Source organism: Hemicordylus capensis, chromosome 14, assembly GCF_027244095.1.
Source record: "Hemicordylus capensis ecotype Gifberg chromosome 14, rHemCap1.1.pri, whole genome shotgun sequence".
Lineage (NCBI taxonomy): Eukaryota > Metazoa > Chordata > Lepidosauria > Squamata > Cordylidae > Hemicordylus > Hemicordylus capensis.
In genome coordinates, this window is record NC_069670.1 from 16,765,086 (window position 1) to 16,782,756 (window position 17,671).

Sequence of the window (17,671 nt, forward strand, 5' to 3'; positions counted from 1 at the left end):
AAAAAGACAGACATGTGCTCTAATTAGCAGGAGCCACAAACCACTGCCAAGTTCTGCCTGAGTCCCATAGGAAGGAATGGGCAGTGAACAAGAAGATGGCTGTGTCCTTGCACAATTCCCATTCACTCTGCAAGGGGTCACACAATCAAACATGCTCTTTTCTTCAGCATAGCTAAAACAGACTGGAGATCTCCACCCCGCAAAATAATTCCCTGGGACTCTGATTTCTGAATTAGTTACCGGTTGCGGGGGGGGGGGGGGCGTTTTCAAGTTAGAGATACTGTTTCCATTGTTCCTAGCATCTGTCATCAATGGGTCTGGATATAGTTTTGAAGTATACACCATTGGCTCCTTAGTTGGACCTTGGATTCCAGAGGAGGCACCGCCTCCTCAAGGCGGGGTGGGCTCTTGATATTTTTGATTGGCCCTTTCTAGGAGCGAGCAGTGAGGAGCAACTTGGCTCTGAGTCATAGCTGGCCATGTACTTTTCAAAACAGAAACCAATCAATCAGCCTCTTGAATGTTGCCAAAATGCTGAACCATGAGGGCTAGACACATTTTTAAAGAAAGGTAAATGTTGGAGATCCTATTCCATTTATTTACGCACAAGGTGACTCAAGTGCCTTAGATAAATGGAATGAGCTAGACCAGATGTAGGCAACATTGGCTCCCCAGCTGTTCCTCTCATCTCCAGCCCCAATAAACTGGCCTACTCAAATTTTGTCAACTGGCATGTTAACGTTTTAGTGTGTTTAATCTATATTTCAAATGGTTTAAATTGTGTTAATACTTTAATGGCTGTGTTTTAGACTACACTGCCCAGAGAATTGCATATGGGGTGGTATAGCAAAGTGCCCAAATAATAAAATGTGTGTAGGTTCACAAAGACAGAGCACTGCCATTTGGTGCCTGAATGCATCCCCTGCCTCCCCCCTTTGTACAGCTTGTCCTTTTTGACTCTCACCAGGAACCTTCCCCATGACACAAGAGATCAGTCTTACTTTAGATTAAAAATATATAATTTTATTATACTAAATGACTAAGTGACTTCTATGTCTTCAGCCAGGCTGAAGGAGAGCTTGCTTACAAATAGGATAATGTGATATGTGCAGAACAGTCACAACTCCTCTCTTGTGCTGTTGTCAAGGGGCAGGTCGCTGGGCGATGGTATCAGAGAGGGAAGTTTCAGTGGTCTGCTTCCTCGCTGGATGAATTTCTTCAGGTCCTTGGCCCTGCGCTCCTGCTGCAACCAGTACAGCATCTCCACAGTGTCCCACTCCATCTTCTCCAGGTACGGGCGCCCCTTGAAGGTCACCACGTCGTTGAACGTCATTTTGATCTGGTTCAGGATGAGATAGAGCTCAGAGTCACGGTGGGTCAACTCGTAGTACAGGCGACTCCTGGTGCCGGATTCCTTTAACCGCAACGCGAAGGACCTGGGGGCCCTCTTGAACAAACGGTTTGGGTCCGAAGCGATCTGCTCAAACGCTTCCAGCTCGGCCAGCAGGAGCTCTCGCTCCTGGATGGATTGCGCAGCCATCTCCCAGGCTTTGAGCATGTCTGGGAGCAGCAGATAGTTGTCGCCTGAGCTGTATTTAATGGCCATGTCCAGCCTTTCCTGTTCGGAGAAGTGAAGAACGGTCCAGAGTCTTTCTAGCCGCTTCTGCAGGGTCCTGAGATCCTCGGGCCTGTGATCAGAGTCCATGAAACTTCCCAGTCCCTCAACCATGACGATGCTGGAATTCCACTTCCCTGGCTGGTACATTCCCTCCTTGGACTGGCGTTCTCCAGCTTTCTTTAACACTTCTCTCTTTACCTCCACCTGCTTCCTGATTTCAACCTCATCAACCGGCGGCTCTTCCTCCATTTCTTTGCAGTCGTACAAATGAAAGATCACCTGTAAATAATCGGACTCCCTGGTGCTAATATATTTCAGAAAATCGTCCGTGTTGAAGGTTGACCTCCACCATCTGAGCCAAGAAGCGTATGCCTTTTTGGCTGACTTCTTTTTGAAGGGTAGATTTGGGGTCGTGATGGTGTCTAACACTTCTTCCGGGCTGAACGGTCCAGCCGGCAAGATTTTGCTCAACTCCTCGTTAATGACTTGCTCACATTTTTTCCGAGTCAGTGTCGAGGAAGCAAAGCAGCTCTCCAGATCTATGTTGGTGGCTGTGTGTTGCATCAGGTGCCCTAGGTTAAACTTCAGATGATCCTGTGGGATGGTATTCATCAGTTCCTGGTAGATTTCCTTGACTTCCGCCCCAGTGGAAAGATTGGCATCCAGAGCCTTGATGGCAGCATTATCTATCTCCCCCAGGAGATGGTTGTACAGTGGTGGGCATGTGTTCATAGCGACAGCTTCCAAGCAGACTCTTTCGGAGACCTGCAGATCTGCTGCCTTCGCTACCATCCTGTTGTGGAGCTTAACATTCACCGTGGCAGCTTGAGGGTGAGTTGCTGGAGCTAATATCATGGTGTTGCGTCGCTTCCTCTCATAAGCCTCTTCTTGGATCAGGGAGTTAAGTATCCTCTCAAGCTGTTGCTGGCGAACTTCATTCGTCTTGCGCAGGGTCAGGGCTTTAATGAGTGGGGGCAGCTCTGACTCTTCATCGAGTTCCAATCTCCCTTGGCCACTTTTCAGGACGGAGCCCTGTACCAACCGCCGGAGGTCCTCTGAGAGGCGCATCAACCCTCTTTGTTCATCTTCGGGGGGCTCCGTGTAGCGAGTCAGCAGATCAGGGCTCAGCGGCTTGAGCGACAAATGGATCCCAAGTTCATCGGCTAGAAGCTGCCCCACTCTCATATTGGGTAGCGATTGGGTCCTCTTCAGAGAGATGGAACCAGCCCGTCGCATCCGTCCCGCCTTCGTCTTCTCCCCGTCAGAGTAAAGCTGACAAGGCGTTGTTATGGCGGCACATGAGGGCCGCCTGGAGAAGACAGCCGCCCTCCGGGTTGGTTGGATAAAATTCTTAATTTTGCTCAGGTCCAGTGGAGGCAGGTCTTCGAGATCTTTGATATCTTTGGCGATCTTCTGCCTCAGCGTCTGCACCTGAGGCCGAAGGAGCATGATGAAGTAACTGATGGTGAAGCCCAGCCTGCCCCCGAGGATGCAGGTTCGCAGCTGGCCTTCCAGGGTAATGTGCTTCCTGCTTTGCTCGGGCTGGGGGCTCTGCAGGGTCTTCATCTCCATCACCAGCCGGTGGCGGACGCTCTTCACGTTGAGGAAGTTGCTGCAGTCCAGGGAGAGTTGAGCAGAGAAGCGGGTGAGGTTGGCGCAGTCGGTGAAGACATGGAGGGCATGGCTGTACTCCATGAGGCACAGGTAGTGGAGGAAGAGGTGCTGGCAGACCAGGCAGATGTAGGTCAGCAGGTGCTGGTAGAGCTCCCGGTTGGTCTCGGCGCTGAAGACCGGGTCGTAGAGCGACTGCTGGACGTCGGGCCAGACCCGCCTGACCTCGGCCAGGATGATCTCCTGGAAGACCCTCTGCGACTGGCGGGAGATGTGCTCCCACTCGGGGCCTAGTTCCATGCGCCCTTTCACCAGCTGCAGGGCGGTGGCCAGGGACACCGGCGCCGGGAGCGGCTTCTGCGGAGAGGAGAGGCCACTGGGGGAGGCGGAGGCGGCGGCCAGCGGACGAGCCGGGGGGTGCTTCAGCCGGGCCTGGCGGGGGAAGAGCGACAGGGGAGCCAGGAGACGCTGGTACTGCTCGCGCAGCTGCTGGGCGGGCTCCGCCGTGTCGTCCAGGGAATACAGCGGGCGGCGGAGCGCGGCCATGGCCGGGGAAGAGGCCAGCGGTCGCCATGGGAACGGCGTTCCCGGAAGAGGCTGTTCCCTTTCCGGGCAGGGGCACAGAGCACCTGACTTTGGTTCCGCCCGCGGGGGCGGGAGGAGGGCGAGGTTGACGTCATCCTTTTGGCTAGATTGCGCAGCGCGCCGGAGCGACTTCCGGCGTCCTGTTGTTGTGTGACGTTCAAAAAGGTCCGGGCGGGCAATGTTTTTCTGCCAAGGCGAGGAAGGAGGCGGGGACGGCAACGATGGCGGCGGAGGGTGGCGGCCCCAGATGCAGGGTGAGGAGGAAAGCGCCCGCTCATGAAGAGGGTGGGGGCTACCACCAATGTTGCCAGTTACCCTTGCCCTGGGGTAGCTGCTCTTCTCTTTGGGCGCCCTGGTGGTTGCGCGACAGGCAGAAACTCGGCAGGGGAAGCTTCCCTGGAGACAGACAGGCGAGGCTGCACCTTCTGGATTTCTGCCTGTGCTACACCCGGGAAGCTGCCTGCGGTGTGGGGGGAAATGGGTAGTTCTTCGGGGGGGGGGAATGGAGGGAGTGAGTAGGTTGAGTGGGGGTGTCTGTCTGAGGACTCTCGGGGTCAAGAGGGAAGGCAGAGACGTAAAGATTGGGTCAGCAGTCCCATGGGATGGGGTTCTGCCACGGGATGTGGTGGTGGCCACCAGCTTGGATGGCTTTAAAGGGGGCTTAGATAAATTCATGGAGGAGAGGTCTCTCAAGGACGACTGGTGGCCGTGGGCCAGCTCCGAGGCAAGGAGATCTGCTGTTGCAGATAAGCAACAGCAGGAGAAAGGGCATGTACATAGAGGAGAGCTGGTCTTGTGATAGCAAGCATGACTGGTTCCCTTAGTTAAGCAGGGTCCACCCTGATTGCATTTGCATGGGAGACTAGAAGTGTGAGCACTGGAAGAGATTCCCCTCAGGGGATGGAGCCTCTCTGGGAAGAGCAGAAGAAAGTTCCAAGTTCCCTCCCGGAGAAGCCGCTGCCAGTCTGTGTAGACAATACTGAGCTAGATGGACTAAGGGTCTGACTCGATAAGCTCCAGAGGCATCTGGCAGGCCACTGTGGGAAACGGGATGCTGGACTAGATGGGCCTTGGGTCTGATCCAGCACAGGGCTGTTCTTCTGTTCTATTATGTTCTCCCTGCCGCGCCCCCCCTTCTGTAACACTTGAAAGCAGACCAATAAGGATGGTGAGGGAGGGGGGTGAGGATCAGAGAAGGGGTGGGGAGAGAAGAGGAGGATATGGGAGGTGGAGTTGGAGGTATGGGGAATGGGATTCATTGAGTGGGGTCTAATTGCAGTTCTTAATGCCTGTAGCGTAGGGGATCTGTTAGTTCTTGTTCAGAGGAATGATGGGGTGATGTGTTCAAAAGGGAGGCTGAAGAAAATAGTGGAGTCTGTGTTCTCTCACTCTTAGACTTCAATATGTTTCCTTTGCTACTTGAAGAGTTGGCAGCTTCAGTGAATCCCTTGGACACTAACTATCCTCTTTTACTTGGAACTGGGGTTGTAAAAAGGTGCTTTCTCCTTCACCCCCAACACTATTCACTGCATTTTTTTTCCAGTAGAACAGGTTATTCTCACTCACTCGGCAAGCATGAGTGCAGAAGTTGGAAGGCATTCGCCTGGAGTCAAAGGGCGAGTTGAGTGTGTTGGGACATGCACAATGACCTTTACTCTCAAGTGGTTGCAGTTTTAAGCAGAGGTGGAGAATTAATGGGTAACTTCAGCAAAATTCATTGGGGAAAGAGGCTACCTAACTTAAAAACTAAAGGTATCGACATGAACCTGCTTTATCCTGGGTCAGACTGATGGTTTATGTAGCCCAATTTTGTCTACTCTGCCCAGAAGCATTTTTTTTTTAAGCTTAAGATTCTTTACGTGGAAATGCCAGGGATTTCCTGCATGCAAAGCAATCTCTCTACTACTAATCTAAAATCTCTCTCCTTGTATGCTGCTTGAAGCCTGATGTTCAGGGCAGGTTAAGCTGGCTCACATTTTGTCTTTAAAGCCACATTTAAATATCTTCTCCACTGCCCTCTCCTCCCATGTTCATTGCGTGGAAATTGTCTTGTTTCGCTCCAAAGACACATTGTGGCAAAACTCCAAGGAAGGAAGCAGGTTCCATAAGCACAGAAGAGTTACAGAGAACGCCTCTGCATGCACTTGATGATGTTGTTTGTGATACGTTTCTGAGATTGTTAATGCTCTCCATCAGTCTAGGCATTCCAAAGAGGTCGTAGGAAAGGAGCCTGTTCTTGTGCATAAGCCCCATCAGGGAATATGTAGGCCTAAAGGGGGCTTAAGAACACAGGAAGCTACCTTCTGCTGACCCTTGGTTCATCTAGCTCAGGATTGTCTACACCAGGCCTGCTCAACTTAGGCCCCGCAACTATTTTTGAACTATAACTCCCAAAATCCCTAGCCATAGTTGCCAGTATTATTATTATTATTTTATTATTTATTCAATTTCTATACCGCCCTTCCAAAAATGGCTCAGGGTGGTTTACACAGAGAAATAAATAAATAAGATGTCCCCCAAGGGCTCACAATCTAAAAATAAACATAAGATAGACACTAGCAACAGTCACTGGAGGTCCTGTGCTGGGGGTGGAGAGGGCCAATTACTCTCCCCCTGCTCAATAAAGAGAATCATCAAATTAAAAGGTGCCTCTTTGCCAAGTTAGCAGGGATTATAGCAGTTGTAGGCCAACATCTACAGGACGGCCGAAGATGAGCAGCCCTGGTCTACACTGACTGGCAGCAGCTCTCCAGTCAGCTCTTTCCCAGTCCTACGTGAGTTGCTGCCAGGAATTGAACCTGGAAGCTTCTGCATGCAAAGCAGGTGTTCTACCATGGAGCTATGGCCCTATCGGACTCTTGGAGACTCCTTCCCCTAAGAGCATAAGCACTGGCCTGCTGGGGGAGGACTAAAGGGCCTACCTAGCCCAGCAGCAAATCTCCACTTGTGGCCAGCTAGATGTTCTCAACAAGCTTAGGCAGCGGCAAGGGCACATACATCCTGCTGCGTTGTTCCCCCAGCAGCGGGTTGCTGCCTCCGAATATAGAGCTCTGACCACTGGTCGGAATCGACAGACCTGCCCTCTTTGAACAGAGTCGGGGGATTTGAGAGAACTCCTGCTGTCCAGTGAGACTGATCGCATTCTGCATAAAGTGACTTTAAACCAAAAAACCAAAACACCCTGTCAGTTTGGGTCTCATGTGATGCTTCCTGTTTTCACAGCTGGAGTTTGCTGTCCAGATGACCTGCCAGAATTGTGTGGAAGCCATTCAGTCGTCTCTGCGGGGCACACCAGGTGATGTGGGGAGCTGGGGTCGCGGCATTCTTCTCCCTGTTCTGCTCCTCCCAGAGTGAAATGCCCTGCCTGGCCCAGCCCCTTCCTCCTTCAAAGGGTGGCAGCTTTTCATTTTTGGCTTCCTAGTCGGAAGGCCCCTGGTTTGATTCCTGTTGGGACTGCTTCTGGCTGGGGAAGGGGAACTCTGTCTCTGGGGAATGGGCGTTATACTCCTGCAGAATGCACCAGAGTCTGTTCTTGGCATCTTCATATGGTGTGGGGGGAAATCTCTGTCTGCAAACCCTGGCTGCTGGTCAGCATGGACAGAACTGCCCAACTCTGGCCCTCCACTGTTGTTGGACTACAACTCCCATCATTCCCAGCCATGCATCATTCCCAGCCACAGTGGCTAATAAGTCAGGGGTGATGGGAGTTGTAGTCCAACATCGGAGGGCCAGTGTTGTGCGATCTATGCACGGCTATCAGTGGATGAGTACAAAACTGCTTTCCTCTTGTTTGCTCTCGTTGCATTGCTCATTACATCGTAAATCAAAATCTATTTTCTATCTATATATTTCTCTAAGGTGTACCTGTCGCTAATCCCATGCTTAGCAGCTCTCGCGAGAGTTTGCAAGCAAGCTCCCGGTAGGGGGAGAAAGAAGTGGTGGTGCTGGCGGACAGGCAGGAAACAAAACAGGGGCGGGAGGCAGAAGGCAGTAGCCAGCAGGCAGGAGAAGGCGGGGAAAGAAAACGGCGGTGGGAAGGGAAAACTAGAGGTGCGGATGCTGTGCGCCTGGCCCAGCTAGTAACCTTTTATTTGTTTAACATTGTTTGGCTTGGGTGACTGTGTAATGTTGGTTGCATGCTGCCTTATCTGCTTTTCATCTTATAAAAATGTTTGTGTTGTGTTTTCCCTGCATTCTCGGTTAACCCCTCCTAACTTGAGTAAAGAGGTGCCTTCTTAAAGTGGTGATTCTCTTCATTTAGCAGGGGGAGAGCAACTGGCCCTCTCCAACCCCAGCACAGTGGCTGGGTGTCTATCTCCAGTGGCTGGTGTCTATCTTACATAAAATGTAAATGTAAATAATAATTAATAATTAATGTTTTGTTTTTTTTAAGATTGTGAGCACTTTGGGCACAGAGAGCCATTTTATTTATTTATTTTTATTTCTCTGTGTAACAGGGAAAGCAACTGGCCCTGTCCACCCCCAGCATAGCATCCTCTTTGGGAACTTTTTGTTGAAAAGCAGTATATAAATATTTGTCGTTGTCGTTGTGCATGATAATGTTCTCTCTGTGGTTTTTAAAATTTTAAAAAACACAAAGAGCCAGTATGGTGCAGTGGTCAGAGTGTTGGACTAGGATCGGGGAGACCTGAGTTCAAATCCCCACTTAGCCATAAAACTCATTGAGTGACTCTGCGCCAGTCCCTTCTCTCTCAGCCTGACTTCACAGGGTTGTTGTGAGGATAAACAAACACACTCCTCTGAGCTCCTGGGAGGAAGAGTGGGCTATACATGTTAAAAAAAAAAATCGTTAATAAAACTGATGCCTAAGCCGCCTTGAGCGCTTGGTCCAAGTGGAAAGGGATAAAAGTTGCCAGATAAATAGCATTCTGGAGAAAAGTGGGGGCTGGCCACAGGAAGGATTCTGAGGAGGTTTAATGGAGTAAATAACACACAATGCAATGATTCTTAGCACGCAAGCGTCTGCCTTCTCATACACACACCTCTCTCCCTCCTTCCATTCCCTTCCAGGCCTTGAGGTGCTTGACGTCCGGCTCGATTCCCAGAGTGTCCTAGTGGAGACCAGCCTCAGCACCGAGGAGGTCCACGGCCTTTTGGAAGGCACGGGGCGCAAGGCCGTGCTGAAAGGAATGGGCGGGGCCGTGCCACGTGAGTCCCCGCCCCCAGCCCTCCCTTTCTTCTGGCCCCCCCCCCGCGCCATTTCCCCAGCATGGCTACCTCTGAAGCCAGCGTTTCAGTGGATACAGGCAGTGGGGCTCTTTCTTCCCCAGTGACCCCTGGGATCTGTCGTCCTCTGGTGCGGGAAGTGGGGCGGATTAGGATTTAATGTTGGCAAATGTGTGGTTGTGCAACTTGCCGCCGGGATTCTCTGTGCTGTGGAATTGTGGGTTGGGGGCCCTACCTCTCATTGGGGGGGTTTCCAGGAGTAAAATGGCTGTTCTTTGGGGGGAGGGGGGGCTTTTTCTCTGGAGCGTGGGAACATGAGAGCAGCCCTGCTGGGTCAGGCCCAAGGAGGCCCGTCTAGTCCAGCATCCTGTTTCGCACAGTGGCCCACCAGATGCCGCTGGGAGCCACAGCCAGGAGTTGAAAGGGGCAGGCCCTCTCTCCTGCTGTGACTCCCCTGCAACTGGGACTCCTGCCTTTGAGGCTGGAGGTGGCCTATAGCCCTCTGGCTAGTAGCCGTTGATCGATCTCTCCTCCCATGAAGTTATCCAAAACTCTCTTCAAGCCATCCAGGTTGTTGGCAGAGAATTTCACAAGTTATTATGCATTTATAACACAATTAGACAATTATGCGTTGTGTGAGAAAGTAGGGCTTCACAGCTTCGGCTGTCCTGCAGATGCTGGACTACAACTCCCATCATCCCTCACTAGATATGTGAAGACCTGGTTGTGGGGGAAACATCCCCCCCCCGAAAAAAAACCCCTGGTGTTTTCCAGGTTTAAACCCCACCCCACATTTTCCCACAGGCCTTCACATCTCTGTCCCTGACTCTTGGCCCTGTGGCTGGGGGTGATGGGAGTTGTAGTCCAGCCCTTCTGGAGAGGAAGCCCAAGCTCTTGTGACCTCCGATTCCCCTTGCAGACCCGCCAGGCAGCGCAGCCGTGGCCATGGTCTCGGGGCCCGGAGTGATACAGGGTGTGGTGAGGTTCTTGCAGCTCTCCCAAGAGAAGTGTCTGATTGATGGGACCATTGATGGCCTGCAGCCGGGACCCCACGGTATACACGTACATGAGTTTGGGGATATCACCGGCTCCTGTGACAGGTGAGAGGTGCCAGCTGGCCTCATCCTCCCACCCTCTCTTAACCTCTAGCCGTTCATCCGACTCAGTATCAAAATCCTAAATTCTGCTCTCTCTGTTTCCAGCTGCGGGGATCACTTCAATCCTGATGGGGAATGCCATGGGGGTCCCCAGGACGTGCACAGGGTAAATTGCAGCCTCCCCACATCGACCATCTCTAAAGGCAATCGCATTTTTTAAAAGGGCAGTGTTCTAGCGTGTCGGAGAGCTGGTCTCACGGTCCCAAGCGCGAGTGGTCCCCTGTGCTAAGCAGGGTCTGCTCTGGTTTGCATTGGGTTGGTTGACTACATGTGAGCGCTGTACGATATTCCCCTTAGGGAATAGGGTGGCCCCTCAATGGAGGAGCATCTGCATGCAGAAGGCCCCCAGTTTTCAGTCCCTGGCAGCATCTGCAGGTCGGGCTGGGAACCTGGGACCTTCCAGATGCAGAGCGGATTCTCTGCCACTGAGTTACGGCCTCCAAAATCTTTGCTGCGCTGAATTTAACTTGCTTCCTGGAGATACACTTCTTGAAAATAAGGATCCTGGGGGGAAATAACCCCCCCCGCCTCTAATTTTTACTGAAGCCTTAATGGAAACATATAAATGGGGTGGGGGCCCTTGAGGGTCAGGGTGGAGTGGGGTTCCCCAGGTGTGAAAAGGTGGAGAATGCTGGCTCTAGCCTGCCCATAGCACAGCTGATAGCCTTGGACTCTCGGTTGACGTTGTCCCCCAGAATCTAACCATGCCACCTGTGGTTCTGTTCCCAGCATGCTGGAGATCTTGGCAATATCTTGGCCACCACCAGCGGGAGAGCTTCGTTTCGGATGGAAGACAACCGGCTGAAGGTGAGGCTTCCCCGGAGCAAGTCAGCAGCCAGGTGATGGGGGTTGATTGAAAAGCTCATGGGGCTGTGGAAACGGACTGCTGCTATGGAGGAGAGCTGGGCTTGGGGTAGCAAGCCTGAAATGTCCCCTTTGCTAAGCAGGGTCTGTCCTGGTTGTATTTGAATGGGAGACTACATGTGAGTGCTGTAAGCTATTTCGCTCAGGGGATGATGGGGCCACTCTTTTAAAAAAAAAGAAGAAGAAGAAGAATTTTGATGGAGTAGTAAACCAAAGGAGACAAAGACAAATCACCATAAAGGCAGTATAAAACCAATCATTTTTCAGAATGAAAAACCTCATTTTTCTAATTAATAAAGTAAAGAAAAGATATCTAGAACAAGACAAAGCAAAAGAAATTCAGACTCTTAGAGAGTTATAAAATCTAATCAGCTTCTTGTAAATTACATATCGAGAACACTATAAATCAAATCCAGAAAATGGGAACAAAGTTTGACCATAACGGATATTATGATTTATAAAGGGTTCCCAGACAGACATGAATGATTTAGTTGGGGCCACTCTGGGAAGAGCATCTGAGGTTCCAAGTTCCCTCCCTGGCAGCATCTCTAAAATAGGGCTGAGAGAGACTCCTGCCTGCAACCTTGGAGAAGCCGCTGCCAGCCTTTGTAGACCAGGGCTGTTCAACTTCGGCCCTCCTGCAGATGTTGGCCTACAACTCCCATAATCCTTGGCTATTGGCCGCTGTGGCTGGGGATTATGGGAGCTGTTGTCCAGGGATTATGGGAGCTGTTGTCCAAAAACAGCTGGGGATGCCTAAATTGAGCAGGCCTGGCGTAGAGAATACCGAATTAGATGGTCCAGTGGTCTGACTTGGTAGAACACCGCTTTCTGTATCCCTACTACCATGAATATGTATATACTGCTTTTCAACCCAAGTTCTCAAAGTGGTTTAGACAGATAAATAAATAATATGGTCCTTAGAAGCCTAGAATGGATCTGTGGTCCATTCTCTCTCTTGTTTTTTGCTTTGTTTGGTTTGGTTTTTGTTTGATCCGTTAAGCAAGCTTACCACGGCCCGACAGTGTAGTCCATCCAAGTACTACGTTGCCTTGTCACAGCCGGTGGTACTGGAAAGGACCGCACCCCAGCAGCCTGTGTGAGCTGATGGTGACCTCAGTGGCGGCCCATTCCCTCAGCATTGCTGGGGGTTGCCACGGGCAGCCTCCTGACCGCTGAAATGCTCCTTGCTGTCTTCCCTCTTAGGTCTCGGATATAATCGGGCGCTCTCTGGTGGTGGACTCTGGGGCGGATGACCTGGGCCGCGGCAACCACCCGCTCTCCAAAGTCACTGGAAATTCAGGCCAGAGGTGAGCGGCAAAGGACCAGTTCTTGCCCCCTGCAGGCTGCAGTGTGTGGGGGAGTGGTTAAAGCAGCGGTTTCCAGACTACAGATCCCATTATCCCTGGCTATTTGCCACTGCGGATGATGGGAGTTGTAGTCCAGCAACAGCTGGAGGGCCGAAGTTGCACAGCCCTGGGTTAAAATGTTGGATTAAGACGTGCATCAGCCATAATTTTGTTCTACATTGCCCAGAGACTTGAGTTTGGGGTCATATAAAAATATGTTAAAAATAAGTAAGTAAGGGGTCGTATAAAAATATGTTGTAAGTAAGTAAATAAATAAATAAAAACTCACTGGGTGGCTCTTGGGCCAGTAACCTCCCCTCTGCCTTGCCTACCCCGCAGGGTTGTTGGGAGGAGAAAATGGGAAGAGAGCCATCTATGCCGTCTCGAACTTATTGGAGGAGAGACGGGATAAAAATGTACCCAAGCAGGAATTGCTAAGGCCAGGGGCGTGCAGCTTGTTCGAAGAGGAGAAGCGACACATGAGTTAGAGGGATGGCTGCTTGCAGGGCACAGCAGCTGTGACCCTTGACCTCTGCAAGTCACACACACACACACACACACACACCCGAGGCTTTGCCAGACGCCGCCTGTGCATATCTGGCCTTATCTCGTTAGTCAGAAGGGTGGGAAACCCGTTTTAGAAAGCCAGAAGGGGAGATTCTTGAGATAGCAACTTCTGGGCTGGAGGCTGAGTTCTGAAGAAGCATGGGGCATGCACAGCCCTGGCCGAAATGCCTAACCGCCTGCCTTTTCCTGCTTGCTTTCAGGGTGGCCTGTGGGATCATTGCCCGCTCTGCTGGCCTCTTCGAGAACCCCAAGAAGATATGTGCCTGCGATGGGGTGACTCTGTGGGAAGAACGGGAGCAGCCCCTGGCCGGACCGGGCCGGAGGGCTGCCAGCCAGCCGACCCCTCATCTCTAGGCCTTCCAGCTCCGCCTGTGTTCTCGGCTTGAGCTAGGACTTCCTGAGATGCTTGGAATCCTAGGGCTGACTGAGAGCCGGAGACCTCAACCACCCGCGGAAATCGCGCTAAGAGGGTGGGCCTATTTTTGATAGCCGAACTGTCCTCGCAAGCGGAGGGGATGGGAGAACAGGGCAGCCGTGTGTGGTCTTGTGAACTCTGCTTTTGCTTGAAACATTCCAGAAAAGAAAAAGGGGATTTACCTTTTGTGGGGGGGGGGTAGTGGGGAGGTAAGACCGAGTTGCATCTTGCATATACTTGCACACCTGAGGGGCACTGCTCTTTGTGAACGTTTTCCTCGCACGCCACCTTTGCCCTTCTGTTGTGCCCCGTTAAGGGGGTTGCCTCTGTTTTTTTTCTTCTTCCTGGCAGACATTCTGTGCTCTTCAGGACTGGCCGGCAGAAATTCTGCAGGTGTAGCTTTGTGGCCATGCAGTACTGGAAGAAGCGTAAGCAGCTGAATTTCCGTGTGGTAATTCACTCTTAAAGGTGCAGGGATCCGACCAGAAGAAAAGGGGGCGACCCTCCTCTGCAATAAGAGGGCAAGGCATACACAATCCTCCTCAAGAAGGTGCATCCTATAGTCTGTTTTAATTTTTTACAAAAAAGAGTACTTTGTGGACAGAGCCTCTTGGTGTGTGTGTTGGGAAACCATTGTTATCCGTACAGCGTTGCTGAGCAGTGTATAAACAACAGTTTGCTCCTAGGATGGTGTTAGTAGAATGTGTTTGCCAAAGACTTTTCTGGCTTCAGGCATGTTTGTCTTGGTCCTCTCTTAGAAATGCTAGCTTGGTCTTGCCTTTTTTTCTCACAGGCAGTGAGAAATAAATAAAAATCCCCCCTCTTGTGATTCTACAGGGCTGTTCACCTGATCATAAGCTGGGTAGGAGGTGAGTTTCAGGAGCTGTTTTATGCTCCTGTTTCGCAGTCGTATGTTAAATAAAAACAAGATTGGAGGTGAAAAGCTTGATTGTGAATTAAACCCCAGCTGGCTAGGATGAATGCCCCCCTACATGGATCCCCCCCCCGCAGCTTGTGCACGGGCCTACCCAGCTGGGACTTGACAGATGATCAAATTTCCTGCCTCCGACCATTGTTTTTATTTTAACACACACTCTCAAAACAGCAGGGCAAAACAGCTCCCCAAAAGGGGTAGGACTCGTCTCCTCCTTGGTTTGTGCTTGTGCAAACGGCCCTTCTATGTCGCACACAAGCGGCCAAGGTAATAGGGTGTGCTTCCTTCCGCCTTCCCTGCGTTTTTCTGGGCAAAATGGAGATACGTCTCCAGGTCAGAAATGGCCAACGTGACAGCAGTGGAGGGCTTGTTTGTTCTGGACTAACGGATGCAACGTGTGAGAATGTGATCATGTCAAGATTGTGAAGGCAGCACGTGGGAGTTCTCAGATGCGGATTCTCTAGGGCTGCTCCTTATGCTGTTAAGACCACCATTAAATCTCACTTGCTAGCCAGTCTTCAGCTGTTCGTCTGGTCCTTAAGGGTATGTCTGGATTGCGGAGGAAACTTTTTGTGGGGTGTTTGTGTGAGGCTCTTTAAAATCGCACCTTTCTGCCACTCCCTCCTAAGTGTGGTAGGCAGAGTGGTAGATGGCCTGCTGTTGTGTAGTGGTGAGGCACTCTGCATATGCACAGAGACAATCTGATACATATGACGACTCTTGGCCCAGCACTTTGTGGTGTTTTCTCGCATCGGAAGCTGCCTTATTCTGAGTCAGACCCTTGGTCCATCCAGCTCAGTATTGTCTGCATTGACTGGCAGTGGCTCTCCACGGTTTCAGGCAGGCGTCTCTCCCAGCCCTACCTGGAGATGCTGCCAGGGAGTGAACCTGGGGCCTTGTGCATGCAAGCACACAGATGCTCTTCCACTGAGCTGTGGCCTCATCCCCTATGAGGGGGATGAGCATTGTTACAACGCTTGTACATAGTCTCCCATCCAATTGCAAACCAAGGCAAAGCTTGCTTAGCAAAGGGGACAATTCATGCTTGCTACCACAAGACCAGCTCTCTGCCTTTTAATTCATCCCTGGGTATGTCTATGCTTTGGTCTCTTTCCTGTGGATTTCATGCACTCGGAGAGGCAGATCTTGCATAAAGGGGAAAATACCCCTTTTCCATTTAGCGTTGTAGAAGTTTGTTTCCCACTTTTTAACAGAAGCTGTACATGTAGGTGTGGTTATGCATCTTCTTTTGGCCCTTGACCGAACCTGTCAGCTGAGATGCAAGGAATGCCAACATTCGAGTGTCAGGCAAGTGTATGCTTGAAAATGCAGGAAGTGGCCGGTTCTTTGTATTGGGAGTGATTGAATACTGTGCTCATGGTGGTTGCAGAGGGTTTTCCTCCCTGGTTGAAGTCTGAATGGAGGCGGGCAGGCAGCAACTTGCAAAGCTGCTTTATCGTAGATCAGGCCATTGGTTCATAGAACATAAGAACAGCCCTGTTGGATCAGGCCCAAGGCCTCTGTAGTCCAGCATCTCGTTTCCCACCATGGCCCACCAGATGTCTCTGGGATGTCCCCAAACAGCAGGAGGAGGCATTGCGCCCCCCGCCCATGCAATTGGTACTTGGAGGCCTCTGCACCTGGAGGTACTTACAGTCATCACACATTTTCCAGGGGTTCCCACTCTGTGGTACTCCAGAACAGTGTTCCCTCTAACAGGGATGCCCAGATCTTGTTGACTACAGCTCCCAGAATCCCCAGCAGCAATGGCTTTGGCTTGGGGGTTATGGGAGTTGTAGTCAACAACATCTGGGAATCCCTGTTAGAGGGAACACTGCTCCAGATGTTTGTTTGTTTTGAATTCTATACCGCCCTTCCAAAAATGGCTCAGGGCAGTTTACACAGAGAAATAATAAATAAATAAGATGGATCCCTGTCCCCAAAGGGCTCACAATCTAAAAAGAAACATTAGACAGCAGCAACTGTCACTGGAGGTACTGGGCTGAGGGTGGAGAGGGCCAGTTACTCTCCCCCTGCTCAATAAAGAGAATCACCACGTTAAAAGGTGCCTCTTTGCCCAGTGAGCAGGGGTTGCTGAACTACAGCTCCCATGATTCCCAGCTACAACTATATTGCACCTGGAGATTATGGGAGTTGTAGTTTGGCAGCTTCTGGAGTCCTACAGGTTGGGAATTCTTTTAACCAGTGACAGGCCTGCATGAATTTGTTTTTATAGCCACCCAAGCTGGTGGGTGGCTATAAAGAGACACCACATCCTGTGCCAGCCTAGCTCGGTATTGTCTCCTCTGACTTCAGGGTTTTTCCCAGCCCTGCCAGGAGATGCTGCTCCAAACTGAATGTGGGATGTCCTGTGTGCAAAAAGTAGGTCCCCTACCACTGAGCTCCTCCAGTCCCTGTATTCTAGAGAGACCCAACAGGCAGAGTATGCTGGGGCTTACAAAAACATGTCGTTACCAAAGTACGACTGCAAAGCAGACGGTGCAAAATATCCACTTATGCACCTTTTTGGGTTTCATGTGCATCAAGCTATTATTAGCTTGGGTAGCTTTGGGCCTAGATACGGAGGTTATGACCGCTAAATAGAGCCTCAGCGTGCAGAAGAAGTTTACCTCTGAGTAGCAAGCCCTCAAATCAGAGGCCTGTTCCCTTTCATGCCCTGCTTTATGAGGCTTCCAAAAATATTTGGCTGACCACTCTTGGGGACAGAGTGCAGGGAGGGCAGGATGTTAACCTCTTGCTCTTCGCTGAGTTGCTTCCCCCGCCCGCCACGGCGAGCGCACGCGCATTCAGACTTGGGCCGGGTGAACAAAAGGGCAGGCGGAGAAGAATGCGCATGCGTTCAACGAGGCACCCGATACTCTGCTCTCGTGTTCCAAAGGCGGCGCCAAGTTGGTTGTTTCTTTACGGCGGTGGGGGTGGGGAAGCTGAGTGGTAACGTAGTGCGTAGGCGCACATTCGCGCGTCTTCCGCGATGGTGGAGCGGCCAGGGGACAGTGCGCAGGCGCCCTTCTATATTGTTTGAGTCATAATAGCGAACCTCCTGCTCCAGAGAGATTGCCCATAGACTTAAACTAGGTAGCCTCGCTTACGGTGGTCGCTTCCGGGAAAGCGCCACGGAATGACGTTGACGGGGGAGCAGTTTAAGTTCAGGACTCCAGGGGTTTATCTGTATGCGGTTTTTTTGTTGCTGGAAATCTAACCTGGCCTCTGCCCTCTTTGAACAGGCTGCGGAAAGGCCCAGCCACCTGCAATATGGAGCACAATGGGTTTTATTTGCTTGCGCAGGAGAATTGCTTCGAACCTTAGAAAGCTCCTAAAAGTTTTCACTCTTAACCAGGCTCGAATCCGAACGTGTCCCCATGC

At 51.2% G+C, this 17,671-nt stretch overlaps 2 protein-coding genes across 3 annotated transcripts; one reads left to right on the forward strand and one right to left on the reverse strand.

Annotated features, from left to right (window-relative positions):
• Positions 1–1,001: 1,001 nt before the first annotated feature.
• Positions 1,002–3,878, reverse strand: CCDC87 (coiled-coil domain containing 87). Its single transcript, XM_053278435.1, has one exon. It carries the CDS (start codon positions 3,773–3,775, stop codon positions 1,118–1,120), a length of 2,658 nt encoding a protein of 885 aa, XP_053134410.1. The 5' UTR covers positions 3,776–3,878; the 3' UTR covers positions 1,002–1,117.
• Positions 3,879–3,922: 44 nt separating this feature from the next.
• CCS (copper chaperone for superoxide dismutase) lies at positions 3,923–14,804 on the forward strand. Of its 2 annotated transcripts, none has more exons than XM_053278443.1 (8): positions 3,923–4,068; positions 7,037–7,109; positions 8,846–8,983; positions 9,921–10,101; positions 10,204–10,301; positions 10,888–10,997; positions 12,229–12,332; positions 13,139–14,804. In XM_053278443.1, exons 1-8 carry the CDS (start codon positions 4,036–4,038, stop codon positions 13,290–13,292), a joined length of 891 nt encoding a protein of 296 aa, XP_053134418.1. In that variant the 5' UTR covers positions 3,923–4,035; the 3' UTR covers positions 13,293–14,804. The 2 variants fall into 2 exon arrangements, with proteins under 2 accessions (XP_053134418.1, XP_053134419.1); XM_053278444.1 differs by having other exon boundaries at positions 10,204–10,264; positions 10,888–10,965.
• The last annotated feature ends 2,867 nt before the right edge of the window (positions 14,805–17,671 follow it).

Coding starts and splice junctions, on each gene's coding strand:
- CCS (XM_053278443.1), top strand. CDS start 4,036: ATGGCGGCGGAGGGTGGCGGCCCCAGATGCAGG. Junction 4,069..7,036: donor GTGGCGGCCCCAGATGCAGG/GTGAGGAGGAAA, acceptor CTGTTTTCACAG/CTGGAGTTTGCTGTCCAGAT. Junction 10,998..12,228: donor CGGAGCAAGTCAGCAGCCAG/GTGATGGGGGTT, acceptor CTTCCCTCTTAG/GTCTCGGATATAATCGGGCG.
- CCDC87 (XM_053278435.1), bottom strand. CDS start 3,775: ATGGCCGCGCTCCGCCGCCCGCTGTATTCCCTGGACGACACGGCGGAG.